This window comes from Drosophila guanche, unplaced genomic scaffold (genome assembly GCF_900245975.1).
Source record: "Drosophila guanche unplaced genomic scaffold, DGUA_6, whole genome shotgun sequence".
In the NCBI taxonomy this organism is placed as follows: Eukaryota; Metazoa; Arthropoda; class Insecta; order Diptera; family Drosophilidae; genus Drosophila; species Drosophila guanche.
The window spans coordinates 424,660-450,452 of record NW_022995761.1 but is presented as its reverse complement, the minus strand read 5'-3'; the positions used below and the strand labels follow the sequence as shown (position 1 = coordinate 450,452).

Genomic DNA, 25,793 nt, shown 5'->3' with positions numbered 1-25,793 from the left:
AACGAAATGACTGGGGGGGGGGGTTGCAGAACCGAAACGACAAAGAGAATGCGAGTCACATGAGTGCGATAAGGAAAGTCATGGCGTAGAGAAAGGAGACTAGGTAACAGATAGAGAGAGCAGAACTTCTATCGTTAAATACGTAGATTTCGTTAGAGTTGGAGCGGATCAGGAAAAAGCTAGGTCATCTTTTGATGTAGGGTTAAGCTGGAAAATATGGAGAAATGCTAACCGTTAGATGGATTTCATTAGAGATGGCCGCCACGTGAGAATTTCCAGCTGGAAGACTGCTGCCAATGTTTATGGCTTTCATTAGAGATAGGACCTCGCTTATTTCATTCGGGTTTCTGGCATATGTAAAAATATGCGACTTTTCTCGAAAGCGTTAAAGCGCTAAATAGTTTACATTTTTTCTCTCCTTTTCATACACTTTTTCCTTATTCCGCTTTGCTCATCCCTCTTGCTAACGTCTCGGTGCCACCTTACATCCCACATCTCCTAGGGTTGCCGTTTAAGCCTCTTAGTGGCTTTTCCTTTAGCCGCTTTTGCCAGTGTTGGTTGATATGGTAGAGAAAATGGTTGAGGGGAGGGACCGCATCCAGCTTTAGGTCTGGCTGCCAGGGAAATTGCATTTCAACATTGTTCTTTTTCGGTTTCTTGTCCATTTCCGGAATGAGTTTTCTTCTTCTTTCCCTAGTTTTCTTTTTCACACCCTACAAGAGGTTAAGAGATGAAAAAGGAAGAGCATTTTTTGTCGCTTAAAGGTAGACGCAATTGGATACGACACACTAAGAGCTGACCATCCATCAGATAGAGCTCATGGAGGCGCTGCAATTATTCTCAAGCAGGGCCTTAAATTTCAAATCATGGACAGTACTAGGGAAAACGCTATGGAGGCTGCCAGAATTCAGATAAAATGTATGCACGCAGATGTATCAGTAACAGCGATTTATCTCCCACCAAGATTCACAAAAAAAACTCGATTTTAAATACTTTTTCCAAGGACTGGAAACAAAATTTATCGTGGGAGGCGACTTTAATGCCAAACATCCATGGTGGGGATCCAGATTAACTAACCCGAAAGGATCGGAGTTATACAAATGCATAATACGAAACAATAACATAACAACTTTGTACACTGGTGTGACCACATACTGGCCAACTGATAGTCGAAAAATTACAGATTTGATTGATTTCGTAGTATTCTCTGGAGTCCCACAATCACACATGCGAGTAATGGAGAGCTTTGACCTTAACTCTGATCATTCTCCAATAATAGCAACTTACAGCACAATAGCCCATATGTTGGAAAAGCCCTATAAAGTCATAACAGCCTCTACAGACATTAACGCATTAATCATGCTCTTAATCATCAACAAGCAAACCAATTGTACCTTTCAACCGAACTTCGACAAAAAATACAAAATAAAAGGAATCTGCGAAAACGCTGGCAAGAAACTCACTACCCTGCTGAAAAAAGATTATACAACAAGGCTACATCTGAGCTTAAAAAACTGCTGTCGAACTTACGCAATGAATCTCTAGCTTTGTATCTGAGAAACTTAGACCATAATTCCAGCAACAATGAATACAACCTATGGAGGGCCACTAAATACCTAACGGAACCAGCTAAAAGAAACATAAATATTCGCAAAAGCAACGGAACTTGGTGTAGGTCTAATAATGAACAAGCGAAAGCATTTGCACAACATCTGCACTCTGTGTTTCAGCCAAACGATATAAATAATTATATAACAGAGACTGAAGTAGAAAAATTTTTTGAGTCACCCTGAAAAATGAGCTTGCCTCTTAAAAGAATCAAATATGAAGAAGTTGTGACAGAAATCAAATGCTTGAACAATAAAAAAGCACCAGGCCCTGATAAAATAGACGGCATCACCCTAAAAAGTTTACCACCAAAATGCATTCGATTTCTCACTCTTGTATTTAACGCGATTCTCAGACTAGAACACTTTCCAAGTCAATGGAAATGTGCAGAGATCGTTATGATCCTAAAGCCTAACAAAATAGAAACGGAATTGACCATTAGACCATATTAGACCATTAGTCTGTTGACAATATTCCCGAAAGTGTTTGAAAAAATGCTATTGAAGAGAATGTTGCCAATTTTGGACAAACTTTCCATCATTCCTGAATACCAATTCGGATTCAGGAGAGGTCACGCGACCCACAGGGTTATTAATGATATAGTCTCGGCATCTGAAAACAAAAAATACTGCACTGCTGCATTTCTTGATGTTCAACAAGCGTTCGATCGAGTCTGGCACAAAGGTTTGTTGTACTAGATAAAGAAATGGCTGCCTGCTCCGTTCTATTTATTAATCAAATCATATCTGGCTAAAATATGCTTTCACGTGCAGCAGAAAAACGATACTTCTTAACAACGCAGGCGTCCCACAAGGAAGTGTATTGGGACCAATGCTCTACACCCTATATACGGCAGACATGCCAGTTACAAAAAACTGAACTATTGCAACATATGCTGATGATACAGCCGTTTTAGAAACAAGCACATCTATAAATGAAGCTTCCGAACTCCTGCCGAGTAAGCTAAGCCTAATTGAAGACTGGTTCCGTCGATGGAAAATTAAGATCAACTCCCTGAAATCCGTCCAAATAACGTTTTCATTAGGACCAGGTAACTGCCAGGTAACTAAATGTTACACTTAACGGCTCACCAATTCCACAAAGTACCTGTGTGAAGTATCTCGGCTTGCATCTCGACCACAGATTAACATGGAAAAACCACATTAAAGCAAAATGTCAACAACTCAGACTTAAAACACTAAAAATGTCCTGGTTCATAAGTCGAAAAACAGAAACCACTTTGGAAAACAAAATTCGCCTCTACAAATTCATACTGAATCCTGTTGGACCTACGCTATACAGCTCTGCTAGGAACTGCTAGCAACTCAAATATTGAGATACTTCAGCGTTACCAATCAAAACTTTGCGACACATTGCCAATGCTCCGTTTTACGTATCTAATGCAAATATCCACAAAGATCTTAATATTCCAACCATTAAAGAAGAAATAAAGAAAACTAGTAAGAAATGCATGGACAGACTCCACAACCACGAAAATAATTTAACCTTAAGTCTATTAGACAATCGCTTAACAGTAAGAAGACTGAAAAGATACCACATTCTCGATCTCCCCGATAGATAACTCCAACAAACTGATAAGATATATAATAGCAGGGCTCATTGGAAAAATGCTATTTCTGTTAATTTAGTTTAAACAGACAGATTGTAAATAAAAACAGAAAAAAAAGGTAGACGCATCAAGGTCACCAAGTAGGCTAGGTCATGACAGCCGCCTCCGTACATCCTTGACTACACAAAAATGTCATTAATTTTGATCTACTCAACGCCACGTACTATGTGGCGTCATCAGGCCTGTGTCATCAAAGCGGGAGAAATTGGGGGATTGAGTACAAAATTTCATTTGTCAAATTGCAAAATGAAATTGAATTTTTAGGGCACTTTGGCCGGGCGGTTCGTCCATCATCATTATCCCCAACCTCTCGCTTTCGCTGACATCGTTAAGGGGTGGGTGGGTGTTGGTCTAAAAAACCCTGGAAAATCCTGCAAGTTATAGATAAAAATTTAAACAGAATCTGCCAAAGTCAATCCTTAGTCCTTTGTGCGAGAATATTTGCGTGTGGTTGTTGTTATTTTAAGTTGTAACCCAGCCTGGGCCCAGCCACTCCTACCTTTTCCCCTTCTATCACCCTCTTTGGTATTGTTATATATTTAACTCTATATTATACTATATCTATATGTGTGCATACAATATGTATAAATATATGTACACCTGTACTGTGTATGATCTGTGCAACGACAAACAAAAACATACAGATTTCAAAAAACAAAAAGAGGCCGAAGAGCATGCCCAGAAGCTGCTCATCGCTCAGCAATTGGCCGCTTCTGGTGGGGCGGCGGTTGCCGTTGCTGCCGCAACTGCTACGGCTGCCGCTGCCGTTACCACCGCCGCTGCAACGTCATTGTCATCAACCAGCACATCCGTTGCTTCTACCGCGGCCAGTAGCAGTTGTTTGGGTTCGGCCGCTGGCACCAATCACGATCCGCTGGAGGATCTGACCGAACAGCAGCGCCGACTGCTGCAGCAATATTCGATATCGCCGCCCAGCGAAACGATGATATCGGCCGATGGCGATCAAATAACGGTGCATCATCCGCGCGAGGAGCCAAAGAAATCTCGATTGAAATTGCGCGACTTTTTCGTCGCCGAATTCGGTATTACCTAAAACCCCTTCTTTGATTACACTCTCTGATGATCAATCAAATCAATCGTCACAATTTGTCAGTCCATCGTTTGTTGCAAGTGCAAATGCAAGCGCCAAATCAGAACTCCCTTCCTTCCCCCACCACACCACACAATCACGGCACATCAGCAATCTCTTGGGTTATCCGCTAGTTGTACTTCAAAGCCCCAGGGATGTGTGCTGTGCATATGGAATTTCTGTCTGTACTTTCCCATCATCTCAAAGGGTAATTCATAGCGCTATATCGCTTTCGATGTTGTTGTTGTCTTTTAAATCTTTAAAATTGTTTAAATCACAGTTTCAGATTCATAGAATTAATAGTATCCATAGAATATGCTTATACGTGTACGTGGCGTAGTTTCCGTGACAGAAAAACGTGTGTTTTTCCACACCTGCAATTGCAATTTCAATGCCAAGTGCTTGACCGCAAGTGGACCGCCCCTGTATCCCTGCCTTTGTTATGCAATGCAACCCCACTATAACTAACCCAAACACCCACCCCCAATATACCACACAGTAAAATCCCAAATTGCTTTCATCTAATTGTTTTCACACGAAGCCAAATCCACAGTCATCAAATTGTAATGTGTGAAGTATATTATATAAATCAAATTCTATGATGGCGGGGGGTGGAGAGTAGGGAATCAGACTCAGACAATTGCTATCCAAAAAAGCAAATGGAATCTCGTTGAACGCGACACGCGACACACGTTGGTGGGGGCAGCACAAACAGAATTTCCGCTAATAAACAATAATCATAAACTAGACAAGAATTGATTGGCGTTGGAGTGGCAGCGCAGAAGAATTTGCTGAATAAACTCACTCGCAGATGGATTGGATCATACCTAGAATAGATTTATTCATTTGATTTGTTAGTAAATTATCTGTTCATTTTGTTTTGTTTTTTGTTTATTTTACTGTGTACCACTTATGATACTCCAGCGAACAAAACTCGAACTATAATCGAATTATAATGAAATGCGGCACTTTTTTGTCTACTTGCTGGAAAATTGCGAACAACAAGACTCCGCTGGGACCTTTGGGAAAATATTTATTGTAATACACAGCTATTCGATGTTATAAACCAGACATGTTTTTAGTTCGTGGCAAACAAAAAAGAATCCATAGTACCCTCCCTCCCAGCAATAAAAGAGGGTATCAAAAACGTCAGCGACGATGAGTAAGAAAACTAAAACTAAAGAAATATTCAGCAGTGACAAGCAGAAGCGAAAACAAATAGCGGGACTGGGACACCTTTTCTCTTTCTCTCTCTCTCTCCTTCTGCATGTCTGTGCCTGGCTGTGCAAACAAGTTCATTCACGTGACGACTCTCGTGTTATTGTGTCGTCAGCATTTACACAGCTAATCAGCAGTGATGCCAGAATTTCCTAGTCATTAAAAGCTAAATTCGGACCAAAAATATGACAATTCTGTCTTCGTGAATTTGTATGTCAAAGTTTTTCTTATCACTCAGGCATCATGAAAATGTTGTTTATAAATAATGATTGGTCATTTCACATTCATATTTCTCTCACACGAAGCATCGGAACAGAGTTCCCACGATGAATGACATAAAAAACTTTTTACAATATTTTTAAAGCAGTGCTAAGCCGAGAAAAATACCCAAAAGACACATGTAATGCTAAAACAAGCCAATTTGTCAGCACAGCTAATCAGCTGCAGTGCTGCCTAAATGAAGCAGCGAAGAAAGAGACCAGGAGGCAGAGCAGTGCATTCAACGAAGGTTACAACTACTGTTAGTCCACCCCTTCCCGGGCCCATCTTTCGACACAATCGCAAATGCGACGACACTGTCCAACAAAATGTTTTGAAAAAGTTTAGAAATAAACAACAATTTTAAATAATAATTAGAAGATTATTTCTAATGATTAAACCAGATTAAATTTAATAGTTGCAAAAATTGTATTACCAACATATTACAATTTTGATAGTTTTGGCTGCATAGTGTTATTGATTGCCGCGCAGAGTGTTAGAGGGGAAAAAGTAGTACATATGTATGTATGTATGGTTGAATGGGGGCTTTAGAGCCTATCCCTTTCTGTGTCACACTCTTGAGGGCGCTCTTTGTGCCTTGAATAGCAGTGTGCCAAGGCCCATGTTCCTCCGCCCATATACGACGAGTATGTAGAGTAGGAGTCAAGCCTGCCAATCCTTGTCCCATTGACAGCAATTTATGTGCACTTGCCTACACCCCTGCTCTGAAAAATATCCTTCGTTATTTCTGATGCATTTCTAATGTTTGTATAATATTTGTATAATTGAGTTGGTTGTTTCTCCTTCTACTATGGCTTCTTCTCTTGTGTGTCTGGGCGACATCGTCAGTCCATTTCATTCCATTCCAATCGTTCCATCGCCTCTCAGTATTGTCATCGTTATCGTGCTTTTGGTGATTGTTGATTTATATTTTTGGTTGATTGGGATGAAGGCATCTGCGTCAAGTCTGTTTGTTGTGGGGTGCGGCGCGGCGCCACTGATTGAAAATAGAATTTGAATGTCATAACCTTCACTCGAGTCAATCAGCGTACAGGGTACATACACTCGTTATACTCGTAATAATAATAATAATAACCACAAGTGGAAACAGCAAGGAACGACGCAGAGAAATTGAAAATGGCAATGGCAAATAATAGGATCAGGAATGGTAACCAAACATTGCGTGTCTAAGGAGGATTCTGCTCTCTCTTTCTTTCTCTCTTTCTTTGGTTTGCTAATGCTAATGCGCCTCTAATTTCCATTTAAGTGCTTTTTGATTAGCTTTCGTTATTGACTTTCGGGCACATGTGTACGCACGTGTGTGTGTGTTGTGTGTGTGGAGGAATCGGAGCCTTGTCTCCTGTTTGATTTACTATTTTACTTCTCTCACTTGCGATCTCTTAAGTACTTGCCTGTGACTCGTTAAACCAGTAGCTATGTAAGTATTAGGTATCTACTTCTCTATTTGCTCTCTTATTCTGGATTCTCGAATGACGAATGACGTTGATCCGAACTGTGAACAAAAGGGGATCCATTCTCGCTTCAAGTGTTAATGGGGTCTCACGTTTCCAGCTGTTGAGCGAATGTTTCAATTGATCATCGTCACGTTTTCAGTCACTCAACTCTTTCATTCATGAATGAAAACGGCTTGAATCTCTCTCGTTTTCTCTGTATTTTTCTCTCTTTTATTTGATCTCTGATTGCAGATCTGCTGATCAAATATCTCCGTTATATTCCTCTGTTGCTTCAGTAACTTCTTTTATGAGTGTTATAAACACTAAAATAAACACTTATGGCAATTGCATTCACAATCTCAGATAAAAAGCAAAGAGGAGGGGGGACAACTCAATAGAACGACTTTCAGTGCTCAAAAATGAGGGAGAAAAAAGGAATGGAAAAAATGTTTGTTCATTAAATATAGAAAGAGCAACAAAACGTACGCTTCATGGATGCTTCAGCACAGTGAACCCAAAAACCCCAAAATTTCTCTGAGTGTTGTTTACTTTTACGGCAGTAAGCGCAGCAGTTACTGTTAAAGTTAATCCAACAAAAACCGTAGATGGTTTTAATAATTTCTTTCTTCTATTTTTAAGAGAGTTGCAACGAAGCTGTTATACGATATGACACCATAATTCTCACTAGTGTCCACAAGTGGCACCTGTGACTACACATATTGCACCCTTGTGGATGAGCCCCATGCACTGCCCTGCCGACCCGACGCCCCTGCACTGAACTTCTCGCGCGTAGCCAGATATTTTTTTTTTTGGATCTGTTACGTTGATGTTTGTTAAAATAAATAATGTGATATTTTTTGGATGTGAAATACATATGTATGTATGTACATACATACACTCCCAATCAGTCGAATAGACTCACGAGTTTTTAAAAACAAAAAGATTCTAAAAATCCAGCAACGAATGATAGTGGAGCAAATTTATTTTTTCATTAATCAAGATTTTGTTCCTTATTTAAAAAGTAAAGAATTCGATTTCTAAGAGAAAAGTTTTTTTTATGAATTAATAGGATATGTGTCTTGTCAACAATGTGAAGAAGTTAAACCATTACATATGTATGTAGTTGCATCAAACAGACCTGCAGCGAGCTTTAATTGAACCCTTTGAAATGCCTTTCATTTTAATATTCTGAAGGACATGACTAAGCAATTCCAACAAAGTTTTCCACAAACATTATTAGTTAAGCTAAAAAAGTCATAAAAAATGATGTATTGAAAAGCTTTTGAAAGATTTTGCCTAATATTCATTAGGCAATATCAATATCATTCAGTCTATTCGAGTGATCGCTAAAACGGGCCTTATTTTTGGGAAATTTATCTTTTTTGATCGAATTCTTTACTTTATAAATAAGGGAAAAAAATCTTGATTCATGAAAAAAAATTTGCTCCACTACCATACGTTTCTGGATTTTTAGAAACTTAATTTTTTTTTTGAAAACTTGTGAGTCTATTCGACTGATTGGGAGTGTATGTATGTATGTAAGTGCTCGCATTTTTTTGAGTCACATTTAGGACCAAATTCTGTTCCTGTGTTTATATTCTACCTGGACATGGATAAGTCTCTTCTTTGGGCTGCTACTCTATTTTCTTGCACTCTTCGTCTTTGCAGATTCTATTCTTGGGCTTGTAACTCCACTTGGAGTAGCCTTGAACCATTATCCCTAAATCCCAATTTTCACACTGGCCCTGGCACTGTTCGATGTTAGCTTGTAGCCCCAGGTCGCACCCTGTTTCTTCGTTGAACGCCACACCTTTACGCTACCCTGTAACACACCCTGGACTCTCAGTCCTCCCTTGAACCGGGCCTGCCTCACAAAGCTTTTTGTCACATTGCGTGCACTTGGCGAATAAAAATGAGCGACAAAAGAGGAAAAAAGAAACACAGGGTGAGGGAGCAAGAGTGTCAGAGGAAGAGGCATGCAAAGTGTGGCAGAGTAGTTGTTAAAAGGGAACGCCAAAGAAAGGTTATGTGGAAGGGGTTATGGGGGGGGCACAAAAATTGCCAGAGGCGTAAAAATGTTTGTAGCTAATGACATGTGTGTGTGTGTGTACGTGGGTGTACTCAAATTTTGAAGGTCACGCATGCGATAGAGTGGGATGGGGTGGCGTTGGAGTAAGTATTACAACCCGACCACTTGACCCAAAAGAAAAGAAGGTTAATTTCAAATTTTTTTTTTCTGACGAAAAAACACACCCAAGTCCGACGGAGTAGCAGCGGAGTAAACTGGAACTAGTAAAGGGTCTGCACGATTATACATATACTTTGACCTTTTGGCTTAGTTTTCTCTTCGTACTCTCTCGCTCTTTGTTTTCTTTTTGTTATTTGTGATACTCTATCTCTCTTCCTCCACTTTTCTTATTATTCTATCTCGTTTAATTCGGCAGATGAAACTCCCACCAGCGAAAGGAATGATTTTTTAAATTGTAATACAAAACTACACACGACCGTAAAAAATCTTTTCTAAAATGGATTCTGAAAGATTGAACCTTTCATGTACATAGCAGCCACAAAATGTCGCCGCAATTGCGAGGTTCTTATTTCTAATGTTGTGTTTACCAATGGCATAGTATAATATGAATAAGTAAAATGATAAACTTACGTATGTACATAAGTATGTATGTATTTTTTTATTTATGAGGCTATTGAGATTCTTTTGGGCTGTGAAGATGTCCCAATCGATCTTTATATCATTCATGAGTAGTTAAGTAAGTGATTTAAGAATTGATTTAATTTTCTCGTTTATTTCATACATCTGACAACACATCATTGTGAGCTTTTAAGTGGTTTGTGTACCTACATATGGACATATGTATGTACATACATACATATATCCCAAAAAAGATAAATTAATCTCTCTAAATGTTTTGCTACATGAGGTGTGGTCCAAAGGTCACGCCTCCTGTGTTACACACCTGTGTGACAGTGGGCGTTTCAGTGGAAACTTTCACTGCAATTAGGGTTCCATATTTGGTAGCCTTTGTGTGCGTGCGTGCGTGTGTGTGTGTGTGTGTGTGAGAGTGTGTGTGTGTGTGTGTGTGTGTGTGTGTGTGTGTGTGTGTGTGTGTGTGTGTGTGTGTGTGTATGTGCCTTAAATTTTCAGCTTTCGTACCTTTGCAAAAACGCAGTTAACGCCTCTTGAGTCTTTCACGTCATAAGGGGTGGTCCGTACGTACCCCTGTGCCCCACTTCTTTTCCAAAACTTTTGTGCTGGTGATGGTGTGTTTGCGGTTGCTCATGATTTATGAGACCCACACAGACACTGACATGGACTCAATGTGGGATTGCAATTGGCATGACGTGTAATTTCACTTAGGTCAAAAGCAACTCTGTGTTCCGTGCCGTTCTGTTCAGCCAGGCGTTGCCACCTTTCTAAGTAGTTTTAATTGCTGACTGTACCCCTGTACTCAGTTCTCTCTCCCGTCATCTCTCTGGGGTCTGGGTTCCTTTCTCTACTCTGTGTGTGTGTGCATGCAATTTTAATGTACCCATGGCTCTTGCTACATTCATGAGACGCAGACGGCCCTCTGAAAATATAAATCAACAAAGTTCCTTCCTTCCCATCGAGAAGAGTGTCCTGGTGTAGAGGGAGGGGAGTCAGTCGGAGCCAAATGTCGCAGCAGTCGAACTGCATAAAATATGACTTGGCCCCGCATTTCATCGATTTAAAAGTGTGTCTGGGGGCAGGACGGAGATCCCTTCTTCATTGCGCTGGAGCACGTTCTCTGACTTTAAGCCGATTATAAAATTCCCAACAGGCAAAGAAAACAGAAACCATATGCCTTTAATTGGCCAGCAGCACAAGGGACAAGAAATTCCAGCCAGATAAATATTGAGATATATTGAGAAATATTGAGAAAGTTGTGGAAAATATTCAATTAATTTTAAGACGCATATTTCTTGTAAATTTTATGTTTCTCTTCAAATTGAAAGACAAAGAGAATCTAATTGTCGAATACCCAATAATTGAATGCATTTCTGAGCCAGAACCGCACACTTTTACAAGGAAATTCAAAATTGGAGCTTGAAGCATAATACGATTGATAATTATTGCAAATCAGATTATGATCTACAATTTGTTGAACACGAAAAAGGGTGTTTTAAGACAATCCCAACTTCCTAGTGTGTTTTAGTGGAAGTGTAGCACTGAAACTTTCTTTAAAAACAAATTAATCCATTTGAGTATGAGAAAACTTATCAGCATGTCAAAATCCATGTCCAAATGTTCTTTAAATTAAAATTCGTATTAAACAATTTAAATAAAATTCTACCGAAACCTCTTGGCTTCTTATTTACACCATCTATCGTGATGTTATTATCTTATTTTCCTCTTTTTTCGACTCTACTTCTTTCTTTTGTAATGGACTCAGCCAAGTTTCAATAAAAATTTCCAATCACACATTTTCTAGGCACTTTTCTTGTTTACTTGTTAGATGACCTTGCACCAGTTTACCGCCAAGTCATTGCTCAACTTTGCGCCTTCTTCCCTACAACCTGTCCCCCATGACTCCGGCGTCCAAAACCCCCCGGCACGTGTCTGCAATGAATATAACTTTTTTCTAAAGCATTTCTGGGCTTATTTTTATACCAAAAATTTAAGAAAAACGAGAAGGAACTTGTGAGACTCTTCTAACGCGTCACAACTTTTATACCCGGCACTCAGTAGTACATCTGCACCTTAGCGGTTATTTGTCAAATTCTACATTTTCTCTTCATCTGTCATCGACATCACAACACTACTCACACCAACACGCTCCTTTAGGTCGCCCTCTTCCCTAGACCTACACACTGCAGACTCGCGGCAGAGGCAGCGCCCGCAAACAAAACGAGAAGGGACGTGTGAGACGCTTCTTACGCGTCACAACTTTTATATCCGGCACTCAGGACTACATCTAGATGTAGAAGACATCGCCAACCACTAGATATCGTTCACATTACAGAACACGTAGTAAAAAGCCTACTAAATAAAATGCATCAAACAAATTGGATCAGTTAATATTTTCCAATTTATGAGATATTTAAAACAGCAATAAAATTGGTACTTTTTCCCTGCACATTCTGTGCAATATTGACAGCTAGGTTTCACAGCAGATTTTTCGAAAGTGGCGCCATCTATGAAAATTTCTTATACGCTACTTTGATGGTCACTCTTTTTCTAATACAGAGCGTTAAAAACAGAGTCTTGGTTTTAACTTTTAAAAATTAGCTTTTGGCCACTGTTTCCGCAACTCCTCGNTGATCCGATCGGATCCCAATTTGGTGATATGGCAGTTTCCTACGGAATGGCGTTTTCTTTTATCTTCAAAATTGTATATTTGGGAGGTTTTCGCCATTTTGTGGGGGCGGAGGGGGCGTGGCTAATTTTTGAAATACACTTGTAACAGTGTGACCATACAGAAGTCTGGAGCCAAAATTTTGTGGCTCTAGCTCTTTTAGTCTGTGAGAACTAGCCGACAAACAAGACGGACAGACGGACAGACAGACATGCCTCTATCGGATCGGCTATTGATGCTGATCAAGAATATATATACTTTATGGGGTCGGAAACGTTTCCTTCTGTGCGTTACATACAACCGTTATTCACACAATATACCCTATTTACTCTTCGAGTACCAGGTATAAAAAAGATTTCGGTCAAGAAAGCCATGTACCTTGACCTTTAGAGGCCTTTGCAGCCCTACGAGGAGCCACCTACTTTTACACAAAAAATGCATAGAAAAGTGGGAGTGGCCAGGTAATGGTAAGCCATTGGGGGAATTCCGGGGTGGAGCGCCCATTATCAAATGTGCGAAAGGAAAAAACGGAAGAGTAGAATTTGAATGGAGTAAGGTGGATGCAAGGGACATTAAATATCCTATTTTTGTAGGCCTTAAATTTCAACTGAAAGCGCACCGTCTTGCTTTCGAAGAATGAAACATTTTTTCATCTAGAGAATTCTTGAAATGCCTCGACAAAAGTTGAACATGACATTAAATTTCAATCGTTTTTGTCCCTGGCTAAACGACAGGCTAAGGTTGCACCCACACATCACCGCATCGTACCACATCACCCCACAAGGAAGGGCAGCAGGGAGGAGCTGCGGGAATATGCCTGGATACAGGGACATAAGACACCTCCCCTCATACGGTTTTCACACTCACCCTGAGCTGTCGCCTGAATGTGATGTTGAAAAATTAAACAGCGGCAAAATGTGAAAATTCAATGAGAAAACAAGAAAATGGAAGGTTAACTTTTTGGGACAATGCTGTGTGAGAGAATGCTATTTGTAGAGAAAACAGAAAACAATTTGTAGCCCAAGCTGAATCTTACTGTACAAGTAATGTTTAATTGCCAGCGAAACATGGCCTTCAGGCTGGAGAATAGTAAACACATCACGGCAAAGGAAACTATTTGGAATACCAAAGATCTCTTAGTGAGTTAAGACTGAAATGTATTAAAAAACTAGCATATGTTCCTCCACACAGATCGGAGAGGTTGTCATCCTTGAAAGGGTATAAAAACAACAGAGACAAATTGTTGCTTCAATTTTGATGGACACAAAAGTCAGGACTCGTATAGAGGGTATAGAGGGCACGTGGTTGTAGTTTTATTAGTGTTATGATTCTTAATTAGCAAATAGTCAATGCAAATTGTTTGCACAAATGTTTGCCAAGCAAGGGATTCCATGTCCAATTGTTTAAACAGCTGCGGCAGACAAGAATAATTGAGTGGAGGTGGAATGTGCAAAGTACTGAGAAAAAAACGAGAAGGGACGTGTGAGACGCTTCTTACGCGTCACAACTTTTATACCCGGCACTCAGGACTACATCTAGATGTAGAAGACATCGCCAACCACTAGATATCGTTCATATTACAGAACACGTAGTAAAAAGCCTACTAAATAAAATGCATCAATTTATTTAAATGTATTTTCCAATTTATGAGATATTTAAAACAGCAATAAAATTGGTACTTTTTCCCTGCACATTCTGTGCAATATTGACAGCTAGGTTTCACAGCAGATTTTTCGAAAGTGGCGCCATCTATGAAAATTTCTTATACGCTACTTTGATGGTCACTCTTTTTCTAATACAGAGCGTTAAAAACAGAGTCTTGGTTTTAACTTTTAAAAATTAGCTTTTGGCCACTGTTTCCGCAACTCCTCGCAACCAGTTCGAANTGGCTATAATAATGATCCGATCGGATCCCAATTTGGTGATATGGCAGTTTCCTACGGAATGGCGTTTTCTTTTATCTTCAAAATTGTATATTTGGGAGGTTTTCGCCATTTTGTGGGGGCGGAGGGGGCGTGGCTAATTTTTGAAATACACTTGTAACAGTGTGACCATACAGAAGTCTGGAGCCAAAATTTTGTGGCTCTAGCTCTTTTAGTCTGTGAGAACTAGCCGACAAACAAGACGGACAGACGGACAGACGGACAGACAGACATGCCTCTATCGGATCGGCTATTGATGCTGATCAAGAATATATACTTTATGGGGTCGGAAACGTTTCCTTCTGTGCGTTACATACAACCGTTATTCGCAAAAATACAATATACCCTATTTACTCTTTGAGTACCGGTTATAATAACCACGAGAATGGTATCGCAACAAGGAATGGGGATGTGAAAGAAGTAAAAACAAACTTTTAACCAAATAAATAAATATAAAATAAACACAAGAAATTTATTTATGGAATCTACATGATCATTAAGGAAATGTATATCCATTAAATTGGTTTGCTATAGTTTTAAGGCTGTTCTACATTCCAAAAATTTTAAAGGGCACACAAAAATGAAACAGGTTGAACTCAAGCTGCATACCATTTTTCGGTCATTCATAAATTTGACTCAATATGATCTTCCACGGAAGTGTGACGGCTGCCGCTAGAAGCAGAAGCAAATTGGGTTAATCGATGACCTCCAGTCAAATGGAAATGAAAATGGAATTAAATCGAATCGAAAGAACGAAGCAAAAACCACAGCAAGAAAATGCTCGTATACTAGAAGCACTTCATTACTCGCACTCATACGCCATGTATTACCATTCCAAAAGTAGATGCGTTGTCGCTGTCTTTCTGATTCCTTGTTGCCATTCTCGATATGACTATACCCTTGCAGCGAGAGTAAAACGCTTTCGATCAGATGTTTTGTAACATTTTCGACTATTTTTTAAATTTCACTTCTACTTTGTGATCCAGCGTTTAACTGAAAAAATTGAATGGTTGATCGGATATAAGTTGACAGAATGATCGGCTCCTGGTAGAAAAGTGATCGAAAGAGCAGGAGTGCCGAGTGCCAACGAGCGGAAATATTCGAAGAAAATTACAACTTTATGTTTGACATTTTTTATTTTTATACCCGGTACTCGAAGAGTAAATAGGGTATATTGTATTTGTGGGGAATAACGGTTGTATGTAACGCACAGAAGGAAGCGTTCCCGACCCCATAAAGTATATATATTCTTGATCAGCATCAATAGACGAGTCGATAGAGCCATCTCTGTCTGTCCGTCTGTCCGTCCGTCCGTCTGTCCGTCCGTCCGTCTTGTTTGTCGGCTAGTTCTCAGAGACTATAAGAGCTAGAGCCACCAAATTTTGCATCCAGACTGCCATATGCTCACACTAAAACCAGTGTATTTAAACAATGAGCCCCGCCCCCTTCCGCCCCCGCAAAAAGGGCGAAAACCTCCCGAATCTAACATTTTGAAGATAAAAAAAAACTAAAAACGCCATTCCGTAGGAAATGGCCATATCTATCAGATCACCAAATTGGGATCCAATTGGATCATTATTATAGCCACAATGGAGAAATTAATTTCCAGTGGCTAAACCCACCCTGTCCCGCAGCCTTTGTTGTTCTTTTTACATGCTCTCATTCATACTCTGCTTCTGCTTCACTCGGCCCCTGCCTCTGCCCTCCCCCTGCCGATGCCTGTGCCGACTTTAACCCCACCCAGTCCCGCTGCTTTTATTTGTGTTTTTTTTTTTTGTGCGGACGGTGCCTCTGCCTCTGCCTCGAGTCTGCAGTATGTGGGTTTAGGGAAGGGCGGCGAGCGTGTTGGTGTGAGAAGTGTTGTAGATGTAGATAACAGATGAAGAAAAAATTTAAAATTTGAAAAAAAACACCGCTAAGGTGCAGATGTAGAACTGAGTGCCGGGTATAAAAGTTGTGACGCGTAAAAAGCGTCTCACACGTCCCTTCCCGTTTAATCAGAGATGATCAACCAAAATATTTAATTTTTCGTTTTGTCGAGCTGTCTCGTTCGTTTTGTGAGGGTATTGATTCGCTCGGTATTTTCCTCCCCGTTGTTGCTGTTGTTTTGGATGTTCTGTTGTTGTATTAAATATGGGGAGAATGAATGACGATTTTTAAGGTCGTTCTGCGTTTGTGTGTGTCTTCCAATTATTGGCGATAAGATAAGTTGGAAAAGCGCTTACAACGGACAAAATGGAATAAAAAGTAAGAAAAACAGAAACAGACAACAGAAAACAGAGACGCAGTGAGAGAGAAAAAGAGAGAAACACATGAATCAGCCCAAGACGGGGGAAGGTTGTCGGTGGGTGTTCGGTGTTCGGGTTGGCCAACAATTGGCAAAAGCTTCCGCCTGGCGTCCATGACAACAATCATAACGAGTCGTTAATTAAGCAAAAGCTTCGAGTAAATAAAATGGAATTTGTACTCGCAGATATAGAAGGCAGCCGCACATCCACATACAGCACCCCCAACCCCAGCCCCACACATTTTCTACGTTTTATACGATATACGATGAAGAATCCCTTGAAAGTTTTCCTCTGGTTTTGCATCTTCCGCATAGCAGAAATTATAGCAATATTAAAGCAAGCCAATATAAAATTTAATTTTGTTGCTAAGAATCTAAGTTGAGAAGAAATATTACTTGCAGTGGATACAATTCTCAGAAAGGGAGTTTCAGCATTTAAAAGAAATTGTTCACTTAAGTTAAAAGCATGAAACAGTGGAGAGCATATTCAAAGGCAAAATCTTAAAAGGAGTCTCTCAGTGGGACTTTTAGTTGCTTAAAAACACGACTTCAACGATATTCGTTTCGGTGCCCAAATGAAGTACAGACCCAAAAATTTGTTCACCAATTATAAAGAAGACGTGAAATATTTCCTCTCCGGCAACCATTCCGCTTGGTTCTTTTCCAGGTAATCCTTTGGGTCGATCAGCCCAATAACTTAGCCGCGGACTCGTGCTGCTGGCGTTGTGGTTGAGGGGATTCATTAGGCATTCCTTCGCTTTTCATAGCCCTAACGTTGCAGCGCTCGATAAATGGCCAACGGGCGACAGCGTCCGAGTCAAAGCCAAATGAGTGCAGATGTTGGAAAAATGGCAGAAGGCAGGAAGCAGAAGGAGGTGTGGTGAGCAGACCTGAGTAGAGGAGTGAAGAGATGAGCGGGGTTTAAGAGGGGTAGCACCATGCCATGCCCTGCTCTTGCTCGTCTTGCCTTTTGCTTTTCTTTTGTGTTTTCCATTTTCCAATTTGCCAGCAAAAAACCCCACACACACACACACGCACACAAAATGGGGCAACAACAGCAAAAAGAACAGCAACAGCAACAACATTTACCGAATGCTGTATGCTAAAAATAAATGTTTATTTTATAAGATTTTTAGTTTTTTCGCCGCCCGTCCCCCCGCTGTTTCTTCTGTTTCGTTTTGGTTGTTGTTGCACGCGCTGAAACTTTTTCGGATGGTCATTGTTTGCCGCTCGCTCCCAATGCGTGTGTGGCAGGAAGCGGAGGCATGACAGCAGAGACGACGGCGGTGGGGAGGCAAACAAACCAAAGGAAAAAGGAAGGAAAACATGCCTTAAATATGGTTATGTGTGTAAAAAAGTTTCGTACATTTCTACCCGTATGCGCATAAGTTAATTGATTTCCACTAGCAACGGTATTCGTAATATCATAACATTTGAATAACATTTACCAACCGTATGGCGGAATCATCTAAAATTGTTCAGTATCTGTGTGCCTGTGTTTCTGTTTTTTTTTTGTATTCGTTCGTTTATTCCTTCAATGTAGTCTTTTCTTGCTTTATAATTTTGTACAATTTTGAGTGCGGGCCGTATTTGGGAGTGGGCGCCCAACGCGCGCGGTACTGCCGCAAGTGTTTCTGTGTGTCTGTGTGTGGTTTCCATAAACAATTTCTGTGTTTTTTCCACACAGAATATCATATGGTGGGTACACATATGAGAAATGCATGGGGTTTCCATGCGGGTTCCCTGCATATGTATGTACATGCCGGAATGAAGACTTCGCCCTGCCTTTACAAATAAATATGAAATATTTGTGATTTCAGCGTTGTGCTGTGGATTATTCGGTGGATTTAGCGGCTAACATCCTTTTCCTTTTACCTTGTCCTCCCCTAAAATATTCCTAAAATTATGCCTGAACTTCCATATTTTTCTCTCCTGTATCCTGTGAATTTCTAGCTCATACTCTCCCCCGCCTAACAGTTACAAGTATTCAATGTTGTTGCTCTTATGTAAGTCCTCGTTGTGAGGGACGCAGGCCTCTTGTATTCCTCTGTTTTTAAGGTTGAGTTTTTTTTTTTATTCTCTCCTTAGACTCGGTTCAAGTTGTTTCCCCTCTCAGATTTTCCCATTTACCATATGGCGTGGACTTCTCTGTCTTTGTCTTTTTTCGCTATGGCCATGCTTTAAACAGTATTATTTATTTATTTCATTGCTTGTGTGTGTTGTTTGCTTTTTGCCGCTTCTGCTGCTGGTGCTGTTTCGGCTTCTGTTTGCTGATTTTGCTGCCAAGTCAGAAAATTGATTTTTATAAATAGCGCGCATACGCAACGTGGTACGCACTGAAGTGTAGAAGGCACATGTACAGCCAGTCTGTTCGTCCGTCCTTCCGTCCTTCAGTCGATGAGTGTTCCTTCCCTGTGCAATGCCTCGAATGGCTTACAGTGTCTACCAAAAGTTGCACAAATTTCATTCGATTTAATTTCAATTTTACTCTACGAAATGAGTTGGAAAGTGCTGCTGCTGTTGCTACTGCTGGTGGGGCAACAATTTTCTCTGTTCTCTGTGCACATTTCACTTTGATTCTATTGAATTTCGGATTGCGATTCGTTTGAGATTTTCCTATTACTTTTTCACTTTACGCGAGTGTTACGAAGCTATTTCCCGGATACGCAATGCGTTTTCGTTAAATATTCAATGCTTATGATTAGATTTTGATTTTCTAGTCCAAGGAGAGCCCAAGTCAACATAACGTAATGTCTTTGCCATTAAACCATTTTCCATTAAACATGTAAGTGGATTTGTGGGTTATCTGTTACAGAGCAATCATATCGGTAATTGTTAGCTCTTAGTAATAATGGTAATTGGCCAATTTAATAGGTCCTTCACTTGAATACAATCATGGATGGGCTCCCATGTGTTGTTTGTAATATTTTAAGGCTGCGGTTTGGTGGTATTCCCCTAAAGGAAGTGTACATACATAATACATACATATATAGGTAATTGCAGTTGATAAATGAATGGAATACATTTATGTTTGATCTGATTTAGCCTAGCCAGACATTAAAGTTAATAAACCATTATCAGTGCAGCATTCAATTAGCTTGTTAAGTGGGTGTCTGTTGTGTTAAGTTATTGTGTTATATTTCTTGTTGAACCCCTCCCCTCGAAAAAATTACAGTCTACAATTTACTGACTTTAGTTCAGTCCAATATATGTATGCAATTATTTACTGTTGGTTTGTATATTTAAATATTATTGTTAAACCGAAAATTGAATCGATATATTTATTTTGTAGTTGATATGAATTTAAATTAGTCGCTATAACAATGATGAATCAATTAATTTAAAATTCTCCGTATTCTACAACCACACTTCGAGTATGTACATACATTGTATCTTTCGTTACCTCAAAATCGGAATTTGAACTCATTTGGATAATAATTTGTATACTTTCGTATTCGTAAATCTTTTCATGGTATTTTTAGAAGAATCTCCCCATTCCAATTACCCCATTACCCGATTACCCCATCACCCCATCATCAAATCATCCATGTTGCTGGCAAAATTAATTTCCACTTTGTTTGGTTTTCAGTTTTCGAGAGTTTTTCAGGTCAATTTTCCATTTTCTTTACAATTATTCCCCTATAAAGACCAAATGCTGATCAGAGATTCGACTGTGTGCTGAATTGTTCTGTTATTTTGGTGAGGACTACGCATACGCCATGTGTACACCCCTCAAAAATGTTTAGCTGTGATGTAAATGCCGTTATAATCAGCGCTAATGTGCTTAAAAAGGGTAGGGCTGAGGGCTGTGTGAATTTGTGGTAATTGGGCGAGGGTGTGGTGGTGGAGGTGGAGGTTGGTACCTTGGTTACCTAATGCGTGTGGCCCCCCAAGCCATCATCACTTTTGGTGCTGTTCGGCTCGTTTTTGGTGCAACTTTTGAGCGAACTTTTCTTTTGCTCTTAGCCCTTTTTCCTTTTTAAAGCCTGGTCAGCCAATTAGCTTGGGACCTTCCAGGTGCCCCTCCCAAAACACCAGACACCAGTATCCCGTACCCCATCTATTTCTGGGTCAATGTCAAACGGAAGTATTTACGAAAGTTGATTTCGAGCGCTTTTCCTTTTGGAGTTTGGTTTTTTGTGTTGGCTAAATCACTTGAAATTACGGAATCACCTTTCCACGAAGGTGTGGCAAAATTTGCATTTTGGATTACAAGTTCTGGGTCTGAAATTAAAGGTAAAGGTGGCGGGAGGTAGTGCCATAACCTATCCACTCTCTACTTGGTTGCTTCATGTCGTATGTATATAAAAGAAAAATGATTTCGATCAAACCATTTCAGTTTCGTGCACAACCAATTAGGTTGATGGAAAGGAAATCTTTTCTTCTTAAGGGCTTCCATTAAAAACAATTTATTAGCACTGTTGGCGTAAATTTATATAATATTATTTCAAATTATCGCCTTGGAAATTACATTACATCTTAACCAGTTAAAATTCCCAGAAACGCTTAAGTTGGAAACGGCTCAACGGTTAGCATATATTTCGCGACTTTTTCACCTAATTCCTATATATTTAAAACGGTTAAGTTCTAACCGGTTGAAAAGGAATTCTTTTAGGAATTTTTCTTGTTTACAAAAAAGCGAAGAATTACGAAAAGGATTTGAATAGAAATGCATTTTTTCAGATGTGGATGTGCAAAATTGTATGCCCACAGGGAATTCGAATGCCCCTCGCCGTACCCACCAACCAAGTGGGCCAATAGAAAACGGAAACATTTACGGAACCAATTCGCATATGAAATTTGTGTTTGATTTTTGGCGGCGCCCAAGCGGTCGGTATGCAATGAATATGGGGAAATGTAAAAAGGGCAACACACAATAGGGAAAATGGGAAATTTCAAATGAGATTTTATTGCACTTGTCCTTAATCAACGGACACCCTTTGGCCTGACCTGTCCCTGTCCTGGCCCAAAGGCGTTCATTATTCGTTGCCTGTTGGCTGTTGTTGTTGCTTTATTTTGCTTCATTTGCTCGAATTTCAACTTGAGCACGCAAAAAGGACGGTGGCAACTAAGCCCAGGCCGGGGCATGGCACTTAATGGATAAGAACAACAACAGCAAGAACAGTGCAAAAGGAATGGAAATTTTGTGCTTGTCAAGGCATTAAAGCCAAAGGTCATGAAGGAGGCCTGAGCCCAGAGTTCTAGTTAATCCTGGTCCATATCCGCATTCCCCCGAAAACATTTCATCACACTGAGAAAATGACTATTGGGTGGGGTGGACCTGTGTGCGGCCCTGCCCGTAGCCCTGTCCATGTTGCCATGGCTGACCAACCTGTTAATTAAATGTTAAGCTTACCTTCGCACATATTCGATGGAAAATTAAAATTGAAAATAGTATCCCAGTTGATAGCATGGCCGCCTGATGGCATCCTACTTTTGTGAATAAATTAAAGGTTTTATTGTTGAAACGAAATGCGATTTGAACGGTAAAGTTATGGCAGAGAAAAGATGGCAATTTTTTAAAACATTTTTGTACTGCTTCCTTGGATGTTCAATGTCAAGGCATAATTTTTGCGCATTTAATTTAGACAACATTTTTGTGAATGGTTTTTAGGCTCCTCTGTCAAAGTTTCTTAGCCAAAACGCCTCAGAGAAAAAATATTTTTAACTATTTTTAAATTAAGAAATTTGAACGAAACCTTCGGATTTTAAACCCATGAAGCTGCTGCCTGAAACTGTTTCAGAGACATTTGATTAAATGAATGCATTCAATTGCTATAACTTACAAGTGCAGTCATTTACAGAACGTCTTTACATCCGTTTGGGGATGTACTGACATCCCTTGGGATCTCTTGGTACGGTATGTGGGGGTGCCGTTGCTGATGATCCACCTAAATCCATTTGCACCTGCACCGTCTTTGGTTTAAACCAGAAATCCTCATAGGAATACCCTTTGGAGTCAACAACTTTGGTGCAAAAAGTATTCTCTGCACTTAATTTACTCTCGCTAAACTTTTTGCCCCCTCCCCACTCTCTTTCTATCTTTCTCTTTGCCCGCCCACTGTGTGTGTGTGTCCACAAAGTTTCATCTCTCGGCAGTTTTCCTATCTAAATGGCTTAACATTTTTGTTCAGTTGAATTTCCCTGCCGCCTCTGCTCCCCAAATTCATCTCTAGATTCAGTTTTGCTGAGCGGAAGCTGAGCTCCAAAGTTTGCTACCTCTGAAACGCCGTGGCACTGGTGCATGGGGCACGGGGCATGGGGCATGGGGCAGGGAAATGTTTAACTTCTGGCAGCGGCTGCTCCACTTTTTCCGGCTCTGGGCCCCTGAGAGTTAATCGGGTCATAAAATGGCAGGCACAGAATTTCCTTCGTTACTTGCATGTGTGAGGTTGAGAGGTAGCCACAAAGTGCCGAAACCTGCGACTCCATCAAAAGTTATCAGTGAATAAAGCCGAAGGGGAAAAAAATTATGAATTTCATTGGAAGATTAATGAATGAAAGCTTTTGGTAGGAAACGTTGGATCAGTTTTTGTGGTTCAAACTCTCAGATTTGGCAGCTCTTTATTTTTCCTCTATTAAAAGCCCTTGCCAGGCTGTGCTTCTGTTTATTGTAGATTTTATTCTATGGCGGAAAAATATGAGTATCCCAGATTTCATGATGGATCAACAGCGAAAGTTATCTGTGGATGGATGCCATCAAACTGTTGCATTGACACCAGTCCCATACATGCGCCATTAATTTTCAATTCAGAAAAAGTAAAAAACAACAGACTGGAGATGAGAAACGGGGAATAAAAGGAAGGGAACGGTAAGGATGATAGGCTTCAGCGTGATGAGATGGAGATAGTGGATGGTAATGCGAAGAACTGTTAATCGTGATGAACCAGTTAGCGATGTGACAGGAGCAGATGAGTCCGGAAGTTGGATGCTACACAATGCCCCACATCCTGTGTGGTGGAAGGGGGTTATGGGTAGGAGTACAACAGCTCCTGTAGAAGTCACATGCTAAATGTTACGTGATGCTCTGCGTCTGCGTCTCCTCATGTAAAATGCATGAACAAAACAAACATGCGCGTCTTTTTTGCTTACGCATAATGTTATGGCACAACCCAACCACCCAGCTGCCCCCCACCACGTACCTCCAATGCCCCAACCTCGCCCCAACCCCTTGGTGATATCTTCTTTATGCTGACAAATGCCTGACAGCCAGAAAGGGGGGGTCGTGTGGTAGGCAGGAGGCAGAATGATTGCCGAGTGGAACATTGCGGAAATTTGCATAAAAATAAAAAATAAAGCAAGCATCCTTTCGTTCTCCCTCTATCTTTCTACTGCTATCTATCATCTTTGTCTCTCTTCAGCTGTGCGTTTTTTTTGTCGCATGTGTGTCATGCCACCAATATTCCAGCGACAGACAAGAAAATGCGACATGTGGTAGCGCTGTGATTTGCAACTCACGCAACTCACCGACGGAACTGCATTCGTTCGACTCCGTGAAGATGGAAAACCAACACAAATGCGACTCAAGAGTGCGACAGCTTCCATTAACAAACGGAGAAGACCATTTGTGCAGAGACTTTTAGCACTAAGCAAACAACTCATGGAGTGTTAAAAACTGGCTGCCTAATCTGTATAGTGGATTGGCTCCCAGTGCCTTCGGCTCTTGGTGAGTGAGCCTTCGGCTGAGAGAGTTTGACGTTGGCTCTCTTGAGCATTGAACGCAAAGCGACTCTCGCAAAAAGTTTTGTTTTTCCTTTCAAGTCTGCTTCGTAATTTCATGTGTGCGGTGACACTTATGTACATACATACATGATGGCAATGCGTGTATCTATTCTCGGCTTCATATGCGTTTTCATATTTTGCGCTTGAGACGTTTGCCACTTTTGTGTTGCTTCTGAGCTCACATACCCTTCCTTCAAGCTTGAGTCTTTCAGCTTGCCCCTAAAAATAAATAAATTGACTTTGTGTATCCTCTCTATGCTCATATATTTCTTAAATACAGTTAGGACGAAAGGGATAAACGGTTATAAACATCTAAATATGTATATAAATAATGAATAACAGAAATTGACTTGGCGTTGCAAATATTTTCCATTAGAGTATTCATCGTACACTGTGTGAATAAACATAGAGAGACTACGAAACCAACTTGAAAAGAAACGAGAAGGGACGTGTGAGACGCTTTTTACGCGTCACAACTTTTATACCAGGCACTCAGGACTACATCTGCACCTAAGCGGTGTTTTGTCAAATTTTCAATTTTTTCTTCATCTGTCAGCTACATCAACAACACTTCTCGAACCAACACGCTCCTTTAACTCGCCGCCCTTCATTAGACCCACACACTGCAGACTCGCGGCAGAGGCAGCGCCCGCACCCAAAAAAAAAAACGAGAAGGGACGTGTGAGACGCTTCTTACGCGTCACAACTTTTATACCCGTCACTCAGGACTACATCTAGATGTAGAAGACATCGCCAACCACTAGATATCGTTCACATTACAGAACACGTAGTAAAAGCCTGCTAAATAAAATGCATCAAACAAATTGGATCAGTTAATATTTTCCAATTTATGAGATATTTAAAACATCAATAAAATTGGTACATTCTTGGACCGATAGGTTTCACAGCAAATTTTTCGAAAGTGGCGCCATCTATGAACATTTCTTGTACGCAACTTTGATGGTCCAATGGTCTGCACATTCTGTGCAATAATGACCGATAGGTTTCACAGCAAATTTTTCGAAAGTGGCGCCATCTATGAACATTTCTTGTTCGCAACTTTGATGGTCACTCCTTTTCTAATACAGAGCGTTAAGAACCGAGTCTTGGTTAAAATTCGGAAGAGTCAACGCCAGGGGGAGCGCAGAGGCACGGGCCGAGTGAAGCAGAAGCAGAGTGTGAATGAGAGAATGTAAAAAGAGCAACAAAAGCTGCGGGACAGGGTGGGTTTAGCCACTGGAAATTAATTTCTTCATTGTGGCTATAATAATGAT

The 25,793-nt window shown here is 40.4% G+C and overlaps 1 protein-coding gene across 2 annotated transcripts in view; it reads left to right on the top strand.

Annotated features, from left to right (window-relative positions):
* LOC117590869 (serine/threonine-protein phosphatase beta isoform) overlaps positions 1 to 25,793 on the top strand; it is a 37,717-nt gene that overhangs the window by 1,319 nt on the left and 10,605 nt on the right. The window contains exon 2 of one of the 2 annotated variants that reach the window (XM_034283891.1): positions 3,883 to 4,281. The exons of the other annotated variant lie outside the window; for it this stretch is intronic. Within the exon in view, the coding sequence (XP_034139782.1) occupies positions 3,883 to 4,281 (399 nt within the window). The remainder of the gene's footprint in view (positions 1 to 3,882; positions 4,282 to 25,793) is intronic. 2 annotated transcript variants of the gene reach the window in all.